This window comes from Bombina bombina, chromosome 3 (genome assembly GCF_027579735.1).
Source record: "Bombina bombina isolate aBomBom1 chromosome 3, aBomBom1.pri, whole genome shotgun sequence".
NCBI lineage: Eukaryota > Metazoa > Chordata > Amphibia > Anura > Bombinatoridae > Bombina > Bombina bombina.
The window spans coordinates 19730870-19755415 of NC_069501.1; the positions used below are offsets into that span (position 1 = coordinate 19730870).

The following is a 24546-nucleotide window of genomic DNA, read 5'->3' on the forward strand; positions in this document are numbered from 1 at the left end:
TTACCCTATAAATGACAGTCACAGTGGTTACCTTATAAATGACAGTCACAGTGGTTACCCTATAAATGACAGTCACAGTGGTTACCTTATAAATGGCAGTCACAGTGATTATCTTATAAATGACAGTCACAGTGGTTACTTTATAAATGACAGTCACAGTGGTTACCTTATAAATGACAGTCACAGTGATTACCTTATAAATGACAGTCACAGTGATTACTTTATAAATGACAGTCACAGTGGTTACCTTATAAATGACAGTCACAGTGGTTACCTTATAAATGAGACACAGTGATTACCTTATAAATGACAATCAGCATAAACAACTGTGAATGAACATTAAGAACAAGAAAGCTGCAAAATGTTTTGTTTGCAGAATGATTGTCTATAGGTTGTTTGTTACATTAAAGTTGATTTAAAAAAAAAAAAAAGAAAAAAAAAAAGCTTTGAGAGTGGAGGTCACATGTTTCCTGTCTAGAGTGGAGCTCCAGTAGGCAGCTAGACCCTTCTCTCTCTTCTCGATCCCGAGAAGGGTCTAGCTGCAGACTGGAGCTCCCCTCTAGACAGGAAACATGTGACCTCCATTGACTCTAGACAGGAAACATGTGACCTACACTCAAAGCTTTTTTTTTTTTTTAAATCAACTTTAATGTAACAAACAACCTATAGGCAATCATTCTGAAAACAAAACATTTTGCAGCTTTCTTGTTCTTCTTAATTTTCACTCACGGTGGTTACCTTATAAATGACAATCAACATAAACCACTGTGAGTGCACACTAAGAAGAACAAGAAAGTTTTCAGAATGATTGTTTATAGGTTGTTTGTTACATTAAAGTTGATTTAAAAAAAAAAAAAAGCTTTGAATGTAGGTCACATGTTTCCTGTCTAGAGTCAGTGGAGGTCACATGTTTCCTGTCTAGAGTGGAGCTCCAGTCTGCAGCTAGACTACTTTGTCGATTCCTGCAAAGATACAACCGCAGTGCGTGCTGGGATTAATGTCTCTGTTGTGTGACGTGGTGTGTATATTCATTGCATACTGGGTATTGTAGTTCTTTTGGAATATTCACATATCCCATGCAAGTGACGTCACAGTAGTTTCCTGTGTTTTGTCTGCGGGTGCTTGCTGCCAGGTCAGTAAATCAGCCATAGACTAATGTGTGTTACTTTTTATATAGGGCTATAATGAGATGTGTAGTTTATTAACCAGAAAGCAATGCACATAAGATATTGGAACGGCTGTGAGACACCAATATATATCTGTATATAAGGTACTGGGGGGTTGTGTATGAGTGAGACACTAATATATATCTGTGTATAAGGTACTGGGGGGTTGTGTATGAGTGAGACACCAATATATTTCTGTATATAAGGTACTGGGGGGTTGTGTATGAGTGAGACACCAATATATATCTGTATATAAGGTACTGGGGGGTTGTGTATGAGTGAGACACTAATATATATCTGTATATAAGGTACTGGGGGGTTGTGTATGAGTGAGACACCAATATATATCTGTATATAAGGTACTGGGGGTACGACAAGGAAGTTGGTTTCTTATTCAATCTGTTTCTTATTCGTGAAATTCTGTTTCTTATTCATGGAAGTTGGTTTCTTCATTTTTTTTTGTCTGACTCCTTTAAATTGACTTTAAAATAAAAATATAGGTTTTATTTAGATAATAATACGATTCATATAATCTAGTTACACAGAGGTGGAAACCCTTTATACAACAATTGAATATACAAACTGGAAAAAAAAGGGCATACGTTGGCACCAATACAAATATTACTATTTTGATTAAGTAACAGATATTTTCAAAGGGTTAATAACTATTGGGCCACTGATTTCACTATAAATATATACAGGGTAGATCCCCCTCCTTGCCATGCAATTGTTTTTAGCCTGGCCCAATGGTTTTTTTGGGCACAGAAATTGATGCCAACCCTGCCATAGGTCACATAATTCTCATTTTTGAATAAGTAACATATATTTTCAAAGGGTTAATAAACATTGGGCCACTGATTTCACTATGAATATATACAGGGTAGATCCCCCTCCATTACATGCAATTGTTTTTAGCCTGGCCCAATGATGTTTTATGCACATTAATTGATGCCAATCTTGGCATAGGTGCTGTACTTCTTATTTTTGAATAAGTAACTGATACTTTCAAAGGGTTAATAACCATTGGGCCACTGATTTCACTATGAATATATACAGGGTAGATTCCCCTCCATGACATGCAATTGTTTTTAGCCTGGCCCAATGGTATTTTGGGCACAGAAATTGATGCCAACACTGGCATTGGTGCTGTAATTACCATTTGTGAATAAGTAACATATATTTTCAAAGGGTTAATAACCATTGGGCCATTGATTTCACTATAAATATATACAGGGTAGACCCCCTTCCATGACATGCAATTGTTTTTAGCCTGGCTCAATGGTGTTTTGGGCACATAAATTGATGCCAATACTGGCATAGGTCACATAATTCTCATTTTTGAATACGTAACTGATATTTTCAAAGGTTTAATGGCGATTGGGCCACTTATTTCACTATGAATATATACAGGGTAGATCCCCCTCCATGACATGCAATTGTTTTTAGCCTGGTCCAATGATGTTTTGGGCACAGAAATTGATGTTGACACTGACATTGGTGCTGTAATTACCATTTTTAAATAAGTAACATATATTTTCAAAGGGTTAATAACCATTGGGCCACTGATTTCACTATGAATATATACAGGGTAGATCCCCCTCCATGACATGCAATTGTTTTTAGCCTGGCCCAATGGTGTTTTGGGCAGAGAAATTGATGCCAACACTGGCATAGGTGCTCTAATTCTCATTTTTGAATAAGTAACAGATATTTTCAAAGGGTTAATGACCATTGGGCCACTGATTTCACTATAAATATATACAGGTTAGATCTCCCTCCATGCCATGCAATTGGTTTTTAGCATGTCCCAATGGTGTTTTGGGCACAGAAATTGATGCCATCCCTGGCATAGGTGACATAATTCTCATTTTTTAATAAGTAACACATATTTTCAAAGGGTTAATAACCATTGGGCCACTGATTTCACTATAAATATATACAGGGTATATCTCCCTCCATGACATGCAATTGTTTTTAGCTTTGCCCAATGGTGTTTTGGGCACAGAAATTGATGCCAACACTGGCATTTGTGCTGTAATTACCATTTCTTTCATGTAATTGGCAAGAGTCTATGAGCTAGTGACATATGGGATATAAAATCCTACCAGGAGGGGCAAAGTTTCCCAAACCTTAAAATGCCTATAAATACACCTCTCACCACACCCACAATTCAGTTTTACAAACTTTGCCTCCTATGGAGGTGGTGAAGTAAGTTTGTGCTAAGATTTCTACGTTGACATGCGCTTCTTAGCATTTTGAAGCCCGATTCCTCTCAGCGTACAGCGAATGTCAGAGGGACGGGGAGAGTATCACCTATTGAATGCAATGATTTTCCTAACGGGGGTCTTTTTCATAGGTTCTTTGTTATCGGTCATAGAGATTCATCTCCTACCTCCGTTTTCAGATCGACGATATACTCTCATATACCATTACCTTTACTGATAGCCAAACCAGTACTGAAACAGTTATCTGCTATATGTGGATGGGTGTCTTTTGGTAAGTATGTTTTTATTACTTAAGACAGCTATGGTTTGGCACTTTATGCATTTATATAAAGTTCTAAATATATGTATTGTACTTATATTCGCCATGAGTCAGGTTCATATTTGGGGAAAGTTAATATTAAGGAATATTTTTCTTACCTGGGGTTTAGTCTTTTTTTCAATTGACTACTTTGTTTCAAATTGTGGGCTGACTTAGGCTTGCGGGTGCGCCAAATGGTACACTTTATTGCGTCATTCTTGGCGCAAGAATTTTTCGGCACGAAAGGCACGTCCGTTGACGCAAGTTCGTCATTTCTGGCATCGTAATTGACGCAGAGGTTCACACAGGGTTGCGTCGTTAGTAACGCGAGTGTGTCATTTCCGGACATGGTTGGCAGCAAAAAAATATTTCAGTTACGTTGTGCGTCATACTTGCCGCTAATTTTTTTTCATTATTTATTTGCTCCATTGCTTTTGCCTCTTGCCTTTTTTTATGTCAGAGGGCTATGCTATTTACATTTTTTCTCCCATTCCTGAAACTGTCATATAAGGAAATTGACAAATTTTGCTTTATATGTTGTTTTTTTATTTCACATTTTGCAAGATGTCTCAATCTGATCCTGCCTCAGAAGTATCTGTTGGAACTTTGCTGCCTGATGTCGGTTCTACTAAAGCTAAGTGCATTATATTTCCGAATGTCATTGTATTAGTTATCATGATAAACTTTTTACATGCAGATATTGTTTCCATCAGTTAATAGTACATTTCCTGTTTAATGTAAATGTTATATATTTCATAATTTATATGAAATTTAAAGAATTTGTTACCGATTCTATTCAGAAGGCTTTGTCTGCTATTCTGCCTTCTAATTAATATAAAGGTCTTTTAAAACTTCTCATAAGGTTGATGAAATTTCAAGTGACCGACAACATAATGAATTATCCTCTTCTGATGAGGAACTATCTAATTCAGAAGATCTTTCCTCAGATATTGACATTAACAAATCTACTTATTTATTTAAAATTAAGTATTTTCGTTCTTTGTTTAAGAAGTGTTAATTATTTTGGATATCATGGAAACTAGTCCTCTTGATATTAGAACTAGTAAATTCTGTTTTTAAACCTCCTGTGGTTACTCCAGAGGTTTTTTTCCGTTCCTGATGCTATTTCATTTATGATTTCTAAGGAATGGAATTAGCCGGGTACTTATTTTATTCCTTTTTTCAAGGTTTAAAAAAATTGTATCCTTTTACCAGCAATTTATATAGAGCTTTGGGAAAAGATCCTCAAGTTGATGCGGCTATTTCTATTCTTGCTGAATGTACCTCTTTTCCTATGGAAGATAGTACTTAAGTTCCTTTAGATAGGAAACTTGAATCTTATCTAAGGAAAGCTTATTTATATTCAGGTCTTCTCAGGCCTGTAATTTCTTTGGCTGATGTTGCAGCTGCATCAACTTTTTTGTTGGAGATTTAGCGCAACAAGAATTGGATTCTGATTTATTTAGTATTGTTCGCTTACTGCAACATACTAATCAGTTCTGATGCCATTTTTTGATATCATCAAGATTGATGTTAGATCTATGTCTTTAGCTATTTTTAGCTACAAGAGTTTTGAGGCTTAAATCTTGGAATGCTGATATGACTTTTTAAGTTTAGATGTTCAGACTTGGAGTTTCAGGGGTAGTCATGCCAGTTCCTTTTCAGGGACAAGGTCTGGGTTTTTTTTTCTAATCTATTCATTGTCTCAAAGAAGGAAATTTCATTCAGACCAGTTCTGAATCTGAAAATTTTGAATCGTTATGTAAGAGTACCAATTTTCAAATGGTGACTTTTCGGACTGTTCTGCCTTTTATTCAGCAAGGACATTTTAGGTCCATAATGGATTGCAGGATGTATACCTTCATATTCTGATTCATTCAGATCATTATCAGTTCCTGAGATTCTCTTTTCTAAACAAGCGTTACCAATTTGTTGCTTTTCCATTTGGACTAGCAACCGCTCAAAGAATCTTTTTTAAAGGTTCTTGGTGCCCTGCTTTATGGAAACCAGAGAGCAGGGTATTGCAGTGTTTCCTTGGTACTAGCTCAGTCCTTCCATCCTGCAGAATCTCACACTAATCAACTAGTGTTGTTTCTTCGGAAACATGGTTGGAGGATCAATTTTCCAAAAAAGTTTCTTGATTCCTCAGACAAGGGTCACCTTTTTAGGTTTCCAGATAGATTCAGTGTCCTTGACTCCGTCTCTATTAGATAAGAGACGTTTGAAATTGGTTGCAGCCTGTCGGCACCTTCAGTCATTTCCTTCAGTGGTTATGTGCATGGAAAATTTAGGTCTCATGACTGCAGCATTGGACGTAATTCCCTTTGCTCGTTCTCACATGAGACCTCTCCAGCTTTGTTTGCTGAATCCATGGTGCAGGGATTATACAAAGATATCACAATTAATATCCTTAAATCCCAATGTTTGACACTCTCTGATGTGGTGGTAAATCATGAGCGTTTAGTTCAAGGAGCTTCTTTGTTCGGCTAACCTGGACTATGATCTCTACAGATGCAAGTCTTTCAGGTTGGGTAGCTGTTTGGGGATCTCTGACAGCACAAGAGGTTTGGAAATCTCAAGAGGCGAGATTACCAATCAATATTTTATATCTCCGTGCAATTCTCAGAGCTCTTCAGTTTTGGCCTTCTGTTGAAGAGAGAACTGTTTATTTTTAAACAGACAATATCACATACAGTGGCATTTGTCAATCAGCAGGGTGGGACTCACAGTCCACAAGCTATGAAGAAGTATCTCGGGTACTTGCTTGGGCGGAATCCAGCTCCTGTCTAATTTCTGCGGTGCATATCCCAGGTATAGACATTGGGAGGCGGGTTATCTCAGCCGTCAGACTTTACATCCTGGGGAGTGGTTCCTCCATCCAGATGTATTTTCTCAGATTGTTCAGATATGGGGTCTTCTACAGATAGATCTGATGGCCTCTCATCTAAACAAGAGACTTCTCAGATGCCTGTCCAGGTTCAGGGATTTTCAGGCAGAAGCAGTGGGTGCGCTGACACTTCTTTGGTGTTATCAACCTTGTTACAGAAGCATTAGTCAGATCGTGTCTGCCAGAGTGTTCCACAGAAAGGGAGCACTGTTACAGAAGCATTAGTTATTTTTGTTGTGAAGAGCTTATTTCCCAGCAGCAATGCCTGAACCAGCAAGCCAGCGCCTAAGAAGGGCTCCAAGAAAACCGTAACAAGTATCATTTCATAAAGAGTTAACTCTTTTTTTTCAGCTTTTAGAAACTATTGTCTAATTAGACGTTTGCTGGCCTCAGCTCTAAGTTTAGTGATAACAAATCCCATTGTCTAATCACCTCTGGAGCCAGACTGCTAATTGATAAGATGAACTTGTAAACTTGTTATCTTAAGTACTGTAATCCTATTGTGGCCTGTCAAAGGACAGTGCTCTCTATCTAAATGTGTGATGGGGGATTTTGTGCTTCCCCCCCTCTCCCCCTGGGAGTGCCTGTGTGCATGTAACCTTAATAAAAAGCAGGCTGGGCATCCCAGTCCTGAGTTCTTGTTTGACCCTCAATCGCAGCGTTGACTCGTTTTTGTGCAGCTAAGGGGGATTATTCTATATTTGCGAGACTCATATAGAATACTATGGAAAGCAGCTTCTCCCCTCTTTAGCAATAGGGATCCAGGCTACTAAGCGGTCCATCTCTCAGCGAGACTAAGGGTAACCGTAACAAACCTGCTTATATTTTCCCGCCTCTAGTTCTTCTTCCAAGAGTGATCTCCAGAATCATCATGGAACAATCGTTTGTGTTGCTGGTAGCTCCAGCATGACCTCACAGGTTTTGGTATGCGGGTCTTGTTCGGATGTCCAGCTGCCAACCTTGGCCACTTCTGTTAAGGCTGGACCTACTGTCTCAAGGTCTGTTTTTTCCATCAGATTTTGAAATCATTAAATTTGAAGGTATGGAAATTGATCGCTTAGTGCTAAGTCATAGAGGTTTCTCTGAATCTGATTAATACTATGTTACAAGCTCGTAAATCTGTCTCTTGAAAGATTTATTATCGAGTTTGGAAGTCTTACATTTCATGGTGTTCTTCTCATAAATTCTCTTGGCATTCTTTTAGAGTTGCAAGAATTTTACAGTTTCTTCAGGATGGTTTGGATAAGGTTTTGTCTGCAAGTTCCTTGAAGGGACAAATCTCTGCTTGTTCTGTTTTATTCACAGAAAGATTGCTAAACTTCCTGATATTCACTGTTTTGTACAGGCTTTAGTTCGTATTTAAGCCTGTCATTAAATCAATCTCTCCTCCTTGGAGTCTTAATTTGGTTTTGAAGGCTTTACAGGCTCTTCCATATTGTGCCTATGCATTCTTTGGACATTTAACTACTTTCTTGGAAAGTGTTGTTCCTTTTGGCTATCTCTTCTGCTAGAAGAGTTTCTGAGCTATCTGCTCTTTCTTGTGAATCTCCTTTTCTGATTTATCATCAGGATAAGGCGGTTTTGCGGACTTCATTTAAATTTTTTCCTAAGGTTGTGAATTCTAACAACATTAGTAGAAAAATTGTTGTCCCTTCCTTGTGTCCTAATCCTAAGAATTCTTTGGAAAGATCCTTACATTCTTTGGATGTGGTGAGAGCTTTGAAATATTATATTGAAGCTAATAAAGATTTCAGGAAGACTTCTAGTCTGTTATATTTTCTGGTCATAGGAAAGGTCAGAAAAACTTTTGCTATTTCCTTGATTTCTTGGTTAAAGCTTTTGATTCTTCAAGCTTATTGGAGTCGGGTTAGGCCCCGCCTCAGAGAATTACAGCTCATTCTACTAGATCAGTCGCCACTTCGTGGGCTTTTAAGAATGAAGCTTCAGTTGATCAAATTTGCAAGCGGCAACTTGGTCTTCTTTACATACATTTACTAAATTCTACCGTTTTGATGTATTTGCTTCTTCAGAAGCAGTTTTTGGTAGAAAAGTTCTTCATGCAGCTGTTTCAGTTTGATTCTTCTGCTGATGTTTTAAGTTTTTCTTTTCTTTAGGAGAATAACTTATATTTTGGGTTGTGGATTCATTTTCATCATATGGCTGTTGTTTATTTTTATCCCTCCCTCTCTAGTGACTCATGCGTGGAGTTCCACATCTTGGGTATTTGATATCCCATACATCACTAGCTCATGGACTCTTGCCAATTACATGAAAGAAAACATAATTTATGTAAGAACTTACCTGATAAATTCATTTCTTTCATATTGGCAAGAGTCCATGAGACCCACCCTTTTTTATGGTGGTTATGATTTTTTTTATAAAGCACAATTATTTCCAAATTCCTTTGTTGATGCTTTTTACTCCTTTCTTTATCACCCCACTACTTGGCTATTCGTTAAACTAAATTGTGGGTGTGGTGAGGGGTGTATTTATAGGCATTTTGAGGTTTGGGAAACTTTGCTCCTCCTTGTAGGATTGTATATCCCATACGTCACTAGCTCATGGACTCTTGCCAATATGAAATAAATGAATTTATCAGGTAAGTTCTTACATAAATTGTTTTTTGAATAAGTAACAGATAATTCCAAAGGGTTAATAACCATTGGGCCACTGATTTCACTATGAATATATACAGGGTAGATCCCCCTCCATGACATGCAATTGTTTTTAGCCTGGTCCAATGGTGTGTTGTGCACAGAAATTGATGCAAACACTGGCATAGATGTTCTAATTCTCATTTTTGAATAAGTAACAGATATTTCCAATGGGTTACTAACCATTGGGCAACTGATTTCCCTATAAATATATACAGGTTAGATCTCCATCCATGACATGCAATTGTTTTTAGCCAGGCCCAATGTTGTTTTGGGCACAGCAATTGATGCCAACCCTGGCATAGGTGCTGTACTTCTCATTTTTGAATAAGTAACTGATATTTTCAAAGGGTTAATAACCTTTTTGCCACTGATGTCATTATGAATATATACAGGGTAGATCCCCCTCCATGACATGCAATTGTTATTAGCCTGGCCCAATGGTGTTTTGGGCACAGAAATTGATGCCAACCCTGGCATAGGTTACATAACTCTCATTTTTGAATAAGTAACTGATATTTTCAAAGGGTTAATAACCTTTTTGCCACTGATTTCATTATGAATATATACAGGGTAGATCCCCCTCCATGACATGCAATTGTTTTTAGCCTGGCCCAATGGTGTTTTGGGCACATAAATTGATGCCAATCTTGGAATAGGTGACATAATTCTCATTTTTGAATTAATAACAGATAATTTCAAAGGGTTATTAACCATTGGGCCACTGATTTCACTATGAATATATACAGGCTAGATCCCCCTATATGACATGCAGTTGTTTTTAGCCTGGCCCAATGGTGTTTTGGGCACAGAAATTGATGGCAACCCTGGCATATGTGCTGTAATTACTATTTTTGTATAAGTATATTACATTTTCAAAGGGTTAATGACTATTTTGCCACTGGTTTTACTGTTAATATATGTAGGGTAGATCCCCCTCCATGACATGCAGTTGTTTTTATCCTGGCCCAATGGTGTTTTGGGCACAGAAATTGATGCCAATCCTGGCATAGGTGACATAATTCTCATTTTTGAATTAATAACAGATAATTTCAAAGGGTTATTAACCATTGAGCCACTGATTTCACTATGAATATATGCAGGCTAGATCCCCATCTATGACATGCAGTTGTTTTTAGCCTGGCCTAATGGTGTTTTGGACACAGAAATTGATGCCAACCCTGGCATAGGTGCTGTACTTCTCATTTTTGAATAAGTAACTGATATTTTCAAAGGGTTAATAACCTTTTTGCCACTGATGTCATTATGAATATATACAGGGTAGATCCCCCTCCATGACATGCAATTGTTATTAGCCTGGCCCAATGGTGTTTTGGGCACAGAAATTGATGCCAACCCTGGCATAGGTGCTGTAATTACCATTTTTGTATAAGTAAATTACATTTTCAAAGGGTTAATGACTATTTTGCCACTGGTTTTACTGTTAATATATGTAGGGTAGATCCCCCTCCATGACATGCAGTTGTTTTTATCCTGGTCCAATGGTGTGTTGTGCACAGGAATTGATGCCAAGAGAGATTTCACACACACAATGTGAAGGGCCTATGTGCAGTGACTTCACAATTGCTGCTATTGTGTGAAAAAGCTCATTCAGAGTCCATATCTGAGCAGTCACATCTTAAACGGACCCTTTGCTGGAAAAAAGAGGGTCTATCATTTCAGATGAGGGCTTTTATGTCCCTCTAGGATGAAGTTTATTAACATAAAAATGTTGATCACCGGAATCCACAGCTATAACAGATTAGGCATCAGTTGTCCTCTGATGATATGAATAATCACCATGAGAAATAATGAACACTTTCCCCAATGACTACCATGGAGTTTGCTATCAAAGTCTTGGAAGGCTACTATACAGCTGAGAGCTCTAGCGTAAGTAAACAATTGTATACATTGTAAAAAGGTTTATTTGTAGCAGAGCAACATTAAACACCTTGTAATTACAATACTTTTTCATTCCTAAGATATGGTGAGTTCACAGCGTCAACAATTAATTTTGTGAATATCACTCCTGGCCAGCAGGAGGAAGGCAAAGAGCACCACAGCCAAGCTGTTAAGTATCACTCCCCTTCCCACAAACCCCAGTTATTCAAACGAAGGTAAATGGAGAAAAAAGGCGTAACACAAGGTGTAGAGTTGCCTGAGGTTTAGTATAAAATAACTGTCTTAAAATAAAGATCGGGGGCCGTCGACTCATCATATCCGGAAATAAATAAATTTATCAGGTAAGCATAAATTTTGTTTTCTTTCTTAAGATATGGTGAGTCCACGGCGTCATCATTTACTGTTGGGAACCAATACCCAAGCTAGAGGACACAGATGACTAGGGAGGGACAAGACAGGTAGACCTAGACATAAGGCAGCACCGCTTGAAGAACCTTTCTCCCATAAGTGGCCTCAGCCGAGACAAAAGTATCAAATTTTATAAAATTTGTAAAAAGTATGTAAGGAGGACCATGTTGCAGCCTTGGAAATCTGTTCCACAGAAGCTTTATTTTTGAACGCTGAAGAAGAGGAGACAGACCTCGTGGAATGAGTTGTAATTCTCTCAGGAGGCTGCTGCCAAGCAGTATCATAAGCCAAACTAATTATACTTCTCAACCGGAAAGAAATAGAAGTAGCAGTAGCTTTCTGACCTTTACGCCTCCCAGAGAAACAAACTAACAGGGCAGAAGACTGGTGAAAATCCTTAGTCGCCTGTAGATAGAATTTAAAAGCATGCACAACCGTTCCTTATGAGAACAAGGTTTAGGACATAGTGAAGGAAAAACTATTTCATGATTAATATTTCTATTCAAAATAACTTTAGGAAGGAAACCAAACTTATTATGAAGAACCGCCTTATCGGCATAAAAAGATAAGATAAGGTGAATCACACTGCAAAGCTGAGAGTTCCAAGACTCTCCGAGCAGAAGAAATAGCAATAAGAAACAAAACCTTCAAAGATAACAAATTAATATCTATGGAATGCATCGGCTAAACGGAGCCTGCTGCAAAACTTTAAGAACAAGTTTAAGGCTCCAAGGAGGAGCAACAGACTTAAACACAGGCCTGATTCTGACCAAGGCCTGACAAAAAGATTGCACATGTGGCACGTTCGCCAGACGCTTATGTAGCAAAATAGATAAAGCAGAAATCTGACTCTTCATGGTACTGACTGAAAAGCCCTTCTCCAGACCGTCCTGGAGAAAGGACAAAATCCTAGGAATCCTGACCCTACTCCAAGATTAGCCCATGGATTCACACCAATAAAGTTATTTACGCCATATCTTATGGTAAATCTTCCTAGTAATAGGCTTGCAAGCCTAAATCATAGTCTCAATGACCGACTCAGAAAAACCACGCTTAGACAAAACTAAGCGTTCAATCTCTAACTAGTCAGCTTCAGAGAAACAAGATTTGAATGATGGATAGGACCCTAAATCAGAAGGTCCTTCCTCAGAGGCAGGCTCCAAGGTGGGAGAGAAAACATCGCCACTAGGTCTGCATACCAGATCCTGCGAGGCCATGCAGGGGCTATTAGAATCACTGACGCTCTCTCCTGTTGGATACGAGCAATGACTGTGGAAGGAGAGCAAATGGAGGAAACGGGTATGCCAGCCTGAAATACCAAGGGACCGTCAGAGCATCTATCAGAGCGGCTTGTGGATCCCTTGACCCTGAACGGTACCTTGGAAGCTTTCCATTCTGCCAAGATGCCATCATATCCAACTCCGGAACCCCCAATTTGAGGCTTAAGCTGGAGACCACCTCCGTATAAGGTTCCCACTCCCCGGGATGAAAAGTCTGCCTGCTCAGGAAATCAGCTTCCCAGTAGTCCTCTCCTGGAATGTGGATGGCTGGCAGACAGCAACTGTGAACTTCTACCCACTGAATAATCTGTCACCTCCTTCATGGCTAATGAACTCTGAGTTCCTCCCTGGTGGTTGATGTAAGCCACTAAGATCAAGGTGACTGGAACCTGACAACCGGTTTAAGGACAGCTGAGGCCAAGCATCAGAGCATTGTAAATTGCTTTCAACTCCAAGATGTTTATGGGGAGAGCAGACTCCTCACGAGTCCAGAGTCCATGCGCCTTTAATGAGTCCCAGACTGCTCCCCAGCCTAGAAGGCTGGCGTCTGTGCTCACAATCATCCAGGAAGGTCTCCGAAAGCATTTTCCCTGAGACAGCCACCACGGGAGAGTCTCTTGTCAACTGATCTAGATTTATCCTCTGAGACAGATCTGCATGGTTCCCATTCCATTGATTGTGCATGCATAACTGCAGAGCTCTCAAATGGAATCGAGCAAATGGAATGATGTTCATGGAAGCAACCATCAGACCAATTACCTCCATACATTGTGCCACTGATGGCTGAACAGTAGACTGTATAGAGAGAGGCAAGAGGAAAGAATTTTGGATCTTCTGACCTTTGTCAGAAATATTTTCATTGATAGGGAATCTATTATGGTCCGTAAGAAAAATACCCTTGTAGCTGGAACAAGGAAACTATTTTCAAGGTTCACTTTCCATCCGTGATAACAAAGAAAAAACAACAAGATCTCTGTGTGAGAGTTTGCTTGTTGGAAAGATTTCGCCTGAAAAAATATGTCGTCCAGATAGGGCGCAACTGCAATTTATAGAGACCGGATCACTGCCAAGTGAGCCCCCAGAACCTTTGATAATATTCTGGGAGCTGTGGCAAGGCCAAACCGAAAAGCCAAAAACTGAAAGTGTTTGTCCTGAAAGGCGAATCTTCAGGTCTATGGTCGTCATGAACAGACCTTCTTGCACTAAAGGAAGAATGTAACAGTTTCCATCTTGAAGGACGGTACTCTGAGAAACTTATTTAGACACTTCAGGTATAGAATATGTATGAAAGTTCCCTCTTTTTTGGGAACCACAAACAGATTGGAATAGAAACCTAGACCCTGTTCCTGTACTGGGACTAGAACTATCACTCCCAGGGAGGAAAGATCCTGTACACATTTCAAGAACGCCTCTCTTTTCATCTGGTCTGCAGATAATCTTGAGAGGTGGAACCTGCCCCTGGGAGGAAAGGTCTTGAATTCTAGTTTGTAACCCTGAGATACTATGTCCACAGCCCAAGGATCTGGGACATCTCGTATCCATGCTTGAGAGAACTGAGAAAGTCTGTCCCCCACTTGATCCAATCCCGGATCGGGGACAAACCAGTCATGCTGATTTTGATTCATCTGCCGTTTTCTTTGATTGCTGCCCCTTATTCCAAGACTGATTGGGTCTCCAAGATGACTTTGACTGTTCCTGCTTGGAAGAAGGGGAAGACTTTACTCTAAGCTTATGAAAGGAAAGAAAATTACTCTCACGTCCTTTATGTCTATTCTTCTTATCTTGAGGTAGAAAAGACCCTTTATACCCGTAATATCAGTAATTATTTCTGCAAGACCAGGTCCAAACAAGGTCTTACCCTTGTAAGCAATCGACAGAAGATTTACCTTAGAGGAAACATCAGCTGACCAAGACTTCAGCCACAAAGCCTTGTGGGCTAGCACCGCAAAGGCAGAAGACTTTGCTCCCAGTCTAATAACCTGCATAATAGCATCAGAAATAAAGGAATTGAGTAGCTTAAGAGCCTTAATTCGATCTCGGATCTCATCCAGGGGAGTCTCTACCTGAAGGAACTCAGACAGGGCATCAAACCAGTAGGATGCCGCGCTTGTCACAGTGGCTATACACACAGCAGGTTGCCATAGGAGGCCATGATGAACATATATCCTTTTCAAATAGGCCTCCAGCTTTTTGGCTGTTGGGTCCTTAAAAGAACAGCTACCCTACTAAAGAGATTGATGTGGAGTACGGCTAGACCCTAAAATCTTGCTTGAAGCTAAGAAATCCAATTTTCTTTAGACGCCAAAAACATCACCTCCTCCATGCACCTAAGGCAAAGAGAATGACGGACTGGGGTTTGTGGGAAGGAGAGTGATACTTAACAGCTTGGCTGTGGTGCTCTTTGCCTCCTCCTGCTGGCCAGGAGTGATATTCACAAAAGTAATTGATGACGCTGTGAACTCACCATATCTTAGGAAAGAAAATGTCAGCTGTATAGTAGCCTTCCAAGAGTTTCATAGCAAACTCCATGGTAGTCATTGGGGGAAGTGTTCATTATTTCTCATGGTGATTATTCATATCACTAGTCCTAAAGCCCATTCACACGGGCCATTTTTTGCAGTACAGTGGTCCCACACCTTGCGTTGTCTCCCTCCCACTCTCTTTTGCTTTCTCTCTCTCTCCCCCCTCTCTTTTGCTTTCTCTCTCTCTCCCCCCTCTCTCTTTTGCGCTCTCTCTCTCCCCCCTCTCTTTTGCGCTCTCTCTCCCCCTCTCTTTTGAGAGAGCCAAAGGAGGGGAGGAGAGAGCCAAAGAGGGGGGGGGGGGGGAGAGAGCCAAAGAGGGGGGGGGAGAGCCAAAGGGGGGGGGAGAGAGCCAAAGGGGGGCCAAAGTGGGGGAAGAGCCAAAGAGGGGGGGAGAGAGAGAGCCAAAGAGAGGGGGGGAGAAGGGCCAAAGAGAGGGGGGGGAAAGGGCCAAAGAGAGGGGGGGGGAAGGGCCAAAGAGGGGGGAGGAGAAGGGCCAAAGAGGGGGGCGAGAAGGGCCAAAGAGGGGGGCGAGAAGGGCCAAATAGGGGGGGGGAGCCAAAGAGGGGGGAGCCAAATGGGGGGGGGGGAGAGAGAGCCAAAGAGGAAAGAGAGCCAAAGAGGGGGGGGGGGAGAGAGCCAAAGAGGGGGGGGAGAGAGAGCCAAAGAGGGGGGGGGGGGAGCCAAAGGTGGGGAGAGAGAGCCAAAGGGGGGGGGGGGGGAGAGAGCCAAAGGGGGGGGGAAGAGAGCCAAAGGGGGGGGGGGAGAGCCAAAGGGGGGGGGGGAGAGAGCCAAAGGGGGGGGGGGAGAGCCAAAGGGGGGGGGGAGAGAGCCAAAGAGGGGGGGAGAGCCAAAGAGGGGGAGGAGAGAGCCAAAGAGGGGGGGGAGAGAGCCAAAGAGGGGGAGGGAGCCAAAGGGGGGGGGGGGGAGAGCCAAAGGGGGGCCAAAGTGGGGGAAGAGCCAAAGAGGGGGGAGAGAGAGAGCCAAAGAGAGGGGGGGAGAAGGGCCAAAGAGAGGGGGGAAGGGCCAAAGAGAGGGGGGAAGGGCCAAAGAGGGGGGAGGAGAAGGGCCAAAGAGGGGGGAGGAGAAGGGCCAAAGAGGGGGGAGGAGAAGGGCCAAAGAGGGGGGAGGAGAAGGGCCAAAGAGGGGGGCGAGAAGGGCCAAAGAGGGGGGAGCCAAATGGGGGGGAGAGAGAGAGAGAGCCAAAGAGGAAAGAGAGCCAAAGAGGGGGGGGGGAGAGAGAGCCAAAGAGGGGGGGGGAGAGAGAGCCGAAGAGGGGGGGGGGGAGAGAGCCAAAGAGGGGGCGGAGAGAGCCAAAGGGGGGGAGAGAGAGAGAGCCAAAGAGGAGAGAGAGCCAAAGAGGTGGGGAGAGAGAGCCAAAGAGGTGGGGAGAGAGAGCCAAAGAGGTGGGGGGAGGGAGCCAAAGAGGTGGGGGGAGGGAGCCAAAGAGGTGGGGGGAGAACAAAAGAGGGGTGAGAGAGAGCAAAAGAAAGGGGGGAGAGATAGCAAAAGAAAGGGGGAGAGAGCCAAAGAAGGGAGAGAGAGAGCAAAACAGAGGAGAGAGTGTGCAAAGGAGAGGGGGGAGAGAAAGCAAAAGAGAGGGGGGAAGAGAGAGCAAGGGGTGGGACCGCTGTACTGCAAAAAATGGCCCGTGTACACAGGCTTTAGTACTAGTCTCTGTATATAAGGTACTGGGGAGGAGGCTGTGTGTATGAGTCAATGGGAACATATAAAATATTATATCTCTGTATATAAGGTACCGGGGAGGAGGCTGTGTGTATGAGCCAATGGGAACCTATAAAATATATCTCTGTATATAAGGTACTGGGGAGGAGGCTGTGTGTATGAGTCAATGGGAACCTATAAAATATTATATCTGTATATAAAGTACTGGGGAGGAGGTTGTTTGTATGAGTCAATGGGAACCTATATAATATTATATCTGTATATAAGGTACTGGGGAGGAGGCTGTGTGTATGAGTCAATGGGAACCTATAGAATATATCTCTGTATATAAGGTACTGGGGAGGAGGCTGTGTGTATGAGTCAATGGGAACCTATAAAATATTATATCTCTGTATATAAGGTACTGGGGAGGAGGCTGTGTGTATGAGTCAATGGGAACCTATATAATATTATATCTCTGTATATAAGGTACTGGGGAGGAGGCTGTGTGTATGAGTCAATGGGAACCTATAAAATATTATATATCTGTATATAAAGTACTGGGGAGGAGGCTGTTTGTATGAGTCAATGGGAACCTATAAAATATTATATCTGTATATAAGGTACTGGGGAGGAGGCTGTGTGTATGAGTCAATGGGAACCTATAAAATATTATAACTCTATATATAAGGTACTGGGGAGGAGGCTGTGTGTATGAGTCAATGGGAACTTATAAAATATTATATCTCTGTATATAAGGTACTGGGGAGGAGGCTGTGTGTATGAGTCAATGGGAACCTATATAATAATATATCTCTGTATATAAGGTACTGGGAAGGAGGCTGTGTGTATGAGTCAATGGGAACCTATAAAATGTTATATCTCTGTATATAAGGTACTGGGGAGGAGGCTGTGTGTATGAGTCAATGGGAACCTATATAATAATATATCTCTGTATATAAGGTACTGGGAAGGAGGCTGTGTGTATGAGTCAATGGGAACCTATAAAATGTATCTCTGTATATAAGGTGCTGGGGAGGAGGCTGTGTGTATGAGTCAATGGGAACCTATATAATATTATATCTGTATATAAGGTACTGGGGAGGAGGCTGTGTGTATGAGTCAATAGGAACCTATAAAATATTATATATCTGTATATAAGGTACTGGGGAGGAGGTTGTGTGTATGAGTCAATGGGAACCTATATAATATTATATCTCTGTATATAAGGTACTGGGGAGGAGGCTGTGTGTATGAGTCAATGGGAACATATAAAATATTATATCTCTGTATATAAGGTACCGGGGAGGAGGCTCTGTGTATGAGCCAATGGGAACCTATAAAATATATCTCTGTATATAAGGTACTGGGGAGGAGGCTGTGTGTATGAGTCAATGGGAACATATAAAATATTATATCTCTGTATATAAGGTACTGGGGAGGAGGCTGTGTGTATGAGTCAATGGGAACCTATACAATAGTATATCTCTGTATATAAGGTTCTGGGGAGGAGGCTGTGTGTATGAGTCAATGGGAACCTATAAAATATGATATCTGTATATAAGGTACTGGGGAGGAGGCTGTGTGTATGAGTCAATGGGAACCTATAAAATATATCTCTGTATATAAGGTGCTGGGGAGGAGGCTGTGTGTATGAGTCAATGGGAACCTATATAATATTATATCTCTGTATATACGGTACTGGGGAGGAGGCTGTGTGTATGAGTCAATGGGAACCTATAAAATATTATATATCTGTATATAAGGTACTGGGGAGGAGGCTGTTTGTATGAGTCAATGGGAACCTATAAAATATTATATCTGTATATAAGGTACTGGGGAGGAAGCTGTGTGTATGAGTCAATGGGAACCTATAAAATATTATATCTCTGTATATAAGGTACTGGGGAGGAAGCTGTGTGTATGAGTCAATGGGAACCTATAAAATATTATATCTCTGTATATAAGGTACCGGGGAGGAGGCTGTGTGTATGAGTCAATAGGAACCTATAAAATATTATATCTGTATATAAGGTACTGGGGAGGAGGCTGTGTGTATGAGTCAATGGGAACCTATAAAATATTATATCTCTGTATATAAGGTACCGGGGAGGAGGCTGTAAGTATGAGTCAATAGGAACCTATAAAATATCATATCTGTATATAAGGTACTGGGGAGGAGGCTGTGTGTATGAGTCAATGGGAACCTATAAAATTTTATATCTCTGTATATAAGGTACTGGGGAGGAGGCTGTGTGTATGAGTCAATGGGAACCTATAAAATAGTATATCTCTGTATATAAGGTACTGGGAAGGAGGCTGTTTGTATGAGTCAATGGGAACCTATAAAATATTATATCTGTATATAAGGTACTGGGGAGGAGGCTGTGTGTATGAGTCAATGGGAACCTATAAAATAGTATATCTCTGTATATAAGGTACTGGGGAGGAGGCTGTGTGTATGAGTCAATGGTAACCTCTTTATAATGTTATATCTCTGTATATAAGGTACTGGGGAGGAGGCTGTGTGTATGAGTCAATGGGATTCTATAAAATATTATATCTCTGTATATAAGGTACTGGGGAGGAGGCTGTGTGTATGAGTCAAAGGGAACCTCTTTATAATGTTATATCTCTGTATATAAGGTGCTGGGGAGGAGGCTGTTTGTATAAGTCGATGGGAACCTATAAAATATATCTCTGTATATAAGGTACTGGGGAGGAGGCTGTGCGTATGAGTCAATGGGAACCTATATAATATTATATCTCTGTAAATAAGGTACTGGGGAGGAGGCTGTGTGTATGAGTCAATGGGAACCTATAAAATATTATATCTCTGTATATAAGGCACTGGGGAGGAGGCTGTGTGTATGAGTCAATGGGAACCTATATAATATTATATCTCTGTATATAAGGTACTGGGGAGGAGGCTGTGTGTATGAGTAAATGGGAGCCTATAAATTATTATATCTGTATATAAGGTACTGGGGAGGAGGCTGTGTGTATGAGTCAATGGGAACCTATATAATATTATATCCGTATATAAGGTACTGGGGAGGAGGCTGTGTGTATGAGTCAATGGGAACCTATAAAATATTATATCTCTGTATATAAGGTACTGGGGAGGAGGCTGTGTGTATGAGTCAATGGGAACCTATATAATATTATATCTCTGTATATAAAGTACTGAGGAAGAGGCTGCATATGCGAGTCAGAGGGAACTTCTTTATGTTATATCTCTGTATATAAAGTACTGGGGAAGAGGCAGCATATGCGAGTCAGAGGGAACCTCTTTATAATGTTATATCTCTGTATATAAAGTACTCGGGAAGAGGCAGCATATGCGAGTCAGAGGGAACCTCTTTATAATGTTATATCTCTGTATATAAAGTACTGGGGAAGAGGCAGCATATGTGAGTCAGAGGGAACTTCTTTATAATGTTATATCTCTGTATATAAGGTACTGGGGAGGAGGCAGGATATGTGAGTCAGAGGGAACTTCTTTATAATGTTATTTCTCCAACATTGGTGTGTCCGGTCCACGGCGTCATCCATTACTTGTGGGAATATTCTCCTCCCTAACAGGAAATGGCAAAGAGCACAGCAAAAGCTGTCCATATAGCCCCTCCCCAGGCTCCGCCCCCCAGTCATTCTCTTTGCCGCTCTGGACAAGAGGTCAAAAAGCTACTGCTACCTCTCTTTCTTTCTGGCTGAAAAGCATTATCCGATTGGCTTATGAGACTGCCGGACGGCAGCCTCCTGAACGAATCACAGCTCACTCTACTAGGGCTGTGGCTTCCACATGGGCCTACAAGAACAAGGCTTCTGTTGATCAGATATGTAAGGCAGCGACTTGGTCTTCTCTGCACACTTTTGCCAAATTCTGCAAATTTGATACTTATGCTTCTTCGGAGGCTATTTTTGGGAGAAAGGTTTTGCAAGCCGTGGTGCCTTCCATTTAGGTAACCTGATTTGCTCCCTCCCTTCATCCGTGTCCTAAAGTTTTGGTATTGGTTCCCACAAGTAATGGATGACGCCGTGGACCGGACACACCAATGTTGGAGAAAACAGAATTTATGCTTACCTGATAAATTACTTTCTCCAACGGTGTGTCCGGTCCACGGCCCGCCCTGGTTTCCTAATCAGGTTTGAAAAATTTCTTTTATACACTACAGTCACCACGGCACCCTATAGTTTCTCCTTTTTTTCTCCTAACCTTCGGTCGAATGACTGGGGGGTGGAGCCTGGGGAGGGGCTATATGGACAGCTTTTGCTGTGCTCTTTGCCATTTCCTGTTAGGGAGGAGAATATTCCCACAAGTAATGGATGACGCCGTGGACCGGACACACCGTTGGAGAAAGTAATTTATCAGGTAAGCATAAATTCTGTTATCTCTGTATATAAGGTCCTGGGGAGGAGGCAGCATATGTGAGTCAGAGGGAACTTCTTTATAATGTTATATCTCTGTATATAAGGTACTGGGGAAGAGGCAGCATATGCGAGTCAGAGGGAACCTCTTTATAATGTTATATCTCTGTATATAAGGTACTGGGGAAGAGGCAGCATATGCGAGTCAGAGGGAACCTCTTTATAATGGTATATCTCTGTATATAAAGTACTGGGGAAGAGGCAGCATATGCGAGTCAGAGGGAACCTCTTTATAATGTTATATCTCTGTATATAAAGTACTGGGGAAGAGGCAGCATATGCGAGTCAGAGGGAACTTCTTTATAATGTTATATCTCTGTATATAAGGTACTGGGGAGGAGGCAGCATATGCGAGTCAGAGGGAACTTCTTTATAATGTTATATCTCTGTATATAAGGTACTGGGGAAGAGGTAGCATATGTGAGTCAGAGGGAACTTCTTTATAATGTTATATCTCTGTATATAAGGTACTGGGGAGGAGGCAGCATATGTGAGTCAGAGGGAACTTCTTTATAATGTTATATCTCTGTATATAAGGTACTGGGGAGGAGGCAGCATATGTGAGTCAGAGGGAACTTCTTTATAATGTTATATCTCTGTATATAAGGTACTGGGGAGGAGGCAGCATATGTGAGTCAGAGGGAACTTCTTTATAATGTTATATCTCTGTATATAAGGTACTGGGGAGGAGGCAGCATATGTGAGTCAGAGGGAACTTCTTTATAATGTTATATCTCTGTATATAAGGTACTGGGGAGGAGGCAGCATATGTGAGTCAGAGGGAACTTCTTTATAATGTTATATATCTGTATATAAGGTACTGGGGAAGAGGCAGCATATGGGAGTCAGAGGGAACTTCTCTATCATATTATATATCTATATGTACAGTACTAGGCAGGATGCTGTGTGTTTGAACATTTCAATGTGTTCATATAAGGTGCTGGGGGTGTGCAATTAAGACATATGGGACATCTCTATAGTACTGTATATCTCTACATGATGCTATAGGAGGGGGCGGTGTATGTAAAGTAGAGATCATCTCTTTATAGGGTTAAATGTCTGTATATAAGGTGCTGGGGAGGAGACATGTTGGTGTGACATATACAGGAGATGTAGAAGACGTTAGTGACAATAATTATTGGAAATGTAAGGGTTACATTTCTGTAATTAGTGACATATACAATATGTATTGTTAGAATAGTTTATGTATTGGTTTATTTTTGATAATTACTATGTCCTGTTGGATTAATCCGTTTTATTCACTTTAATTCCTTTGTGACCAAACAGTGACATCTGAATCCTGATCTGTTTATAAAGGCTCTAATATGGGTGTTGGGCATCCAAAATTCACAATATTTCCCCCTTTTATGACTATCTGTATGTGAGACCTCTCTCTGTTATTTTGTAGATTACATACAATACAGTAAAGAAGAAACGTAAGGATATCTGACAAATTCAGTTGTGCTGAACAAGATGATGTCTGACAAGAAGCAAACCTCAGAACTTCCTGATGCACATGGAGGTAAGCAGGACGTCACGTGCATGTCACCTGATGCACATGGAGGTAAGCAGGACGTCACGTGCATGGCACCTGGTTTTAATGTGTTTAATGATAATTTGTGCAATAAAAGGGAGCACTAAATCAGGGGTTTAATATGGTTTATAGACACAGAGCTGTGTAGTTACTATATTGTTTATATGGTGGTGTTGGTCACATAGAGGGAGCAGTAAATCAGGGGTTTAATAAGGTTTATAGTCACAGAGCTGTGTAGTTACTATATTGTGTATATGGTGTTGTTGGTCACATAGAGGGAGCAGTAAATCAGGGGTTTAATAAGGTTTATAGGCACAGAGCTGTGTAGTTACTATATTGTGTATATGGTGCTGTTGGTTGCATGCAGGGAGCAGTAAATCAGGGGTTTAATAAGGTTTATAGGCACAGAGCTGTGTAGTTACTATATTGTGTATATGGTGTTGTTGGTCACATAGAGGGAGCAGTAAATCAGGGGTTTAATAAGGTTTATAGGCACAGAGCTGTGTCGTTACTATATTGTGTATATGGTGGTGTTGGTCACATAGAGGGAGCAGTAAATCAGGGGTTTAATAAGGTTTATAGGCATAGAGCTGTGTAGTTACTATATTGTGTATATTGTGTTGTTGGTAACATACATGGAGCAGTAAATCAGGGGTTTAATAAGGTTTATAGGCACAGAGCTGTGTAGTTACTATATTGTGTATATGGTGTTGTTGGTAACATACATGGAGCAGTAAATCAGGGGTTTAATAAGGTTTATAGGCACAGAGCTGTGTAGTTACTATATTGTGTATATGGTGTTGTTGGTAACATACATGGAGCAGTAAATCAGGGGTTTAATAAGGTTTATAGGCACAGAGCTGTGTAGTTACTATATTGTGTATATGGTGTTGTTGGTAACATGCATGGAGCAGTAAATCAGGGGTTTAATAAGGTTTATAGGCACAGAGCTGTGTAGTTACTATATTGTGTATATGGTGTTGTTGGGCACATACAGGGAGCAGTAAATCAGGGGTTTAATAAGGTTTATAGGCACAGAGCTGTGTAGTTACTATATTGTGTATGTGGTAGTGTTGGTCACATACAGGGAGCACTAAATCGGGTTTAAAGTGAATGTAAAGTTTAGCTTATTAGCTCAAGTCATACAATAGAAGTTAAAAAATGAATGAGACTTTCATTCATGAAATCTTTAGTATATACTTATCTTCAGAAAAATATTTTGCATGAAACATTATATGGAAAAGGGCTGATCCTCAGGTCCCCATATTCAGCATCAGCAATTGATTGACAATTGACTCATCTGCAATCAACTAAACGTTCCGCTCCGGGGAAACAATGATTAGTTGATTGCAGATGAGTCATCTGTCAATCAATTGCTGAATATGGCGGGGGGAGGATTAGGTCTTATCCGTATAGCGTTTCATGTGAAATATCTCTGAAGATAAGTATATACTAAAGATTTCATGAATGAAAGTCTCATTCATTTTTTAACTTCTGTCGTATGACTTGAGCTAATAAGCTCAACTTTACATTCACTTTAATAAGGTTTATAGGAACAGAGCTGTGTAGTTACTATATTG

General features: G+C 40.9%; 1 protein-coding gene across 5 annotated transcripts in view; it reads left to right on the top strand.

Moving 5' to 3' along the window:
* The first annotated feature begins 924 nt into the window (after nt 1–924).
* LOC128652797 (zinc finger protein OZF-like) overlaps nt 925–24546 on the top strand; it is a 167082-nt gene continuing 143460 nt past the window's right edge. For 4 of the 5 annotated variants that reach the window (XM_053705732.1, XM_053705736.1, XM_053705734.1 and 1 more), the window contains exons 1-2: nt 1004–1132; nt 22841–22996. In XM_053705732.1, coding sequence (XP_053561707.1) covers nt 22906–22996 — 91 coding nt within the window. In that variant the 5' untranslated portion in view covers nt 1004–1132; nt 22841–22905. Of the gene's footprint in view, nt 1133–22840; nt 22997–24546 lie in introns of all 5 variants that reach the window. The other variant, XM_053705733.1, reaches the window with a different exon arrangement.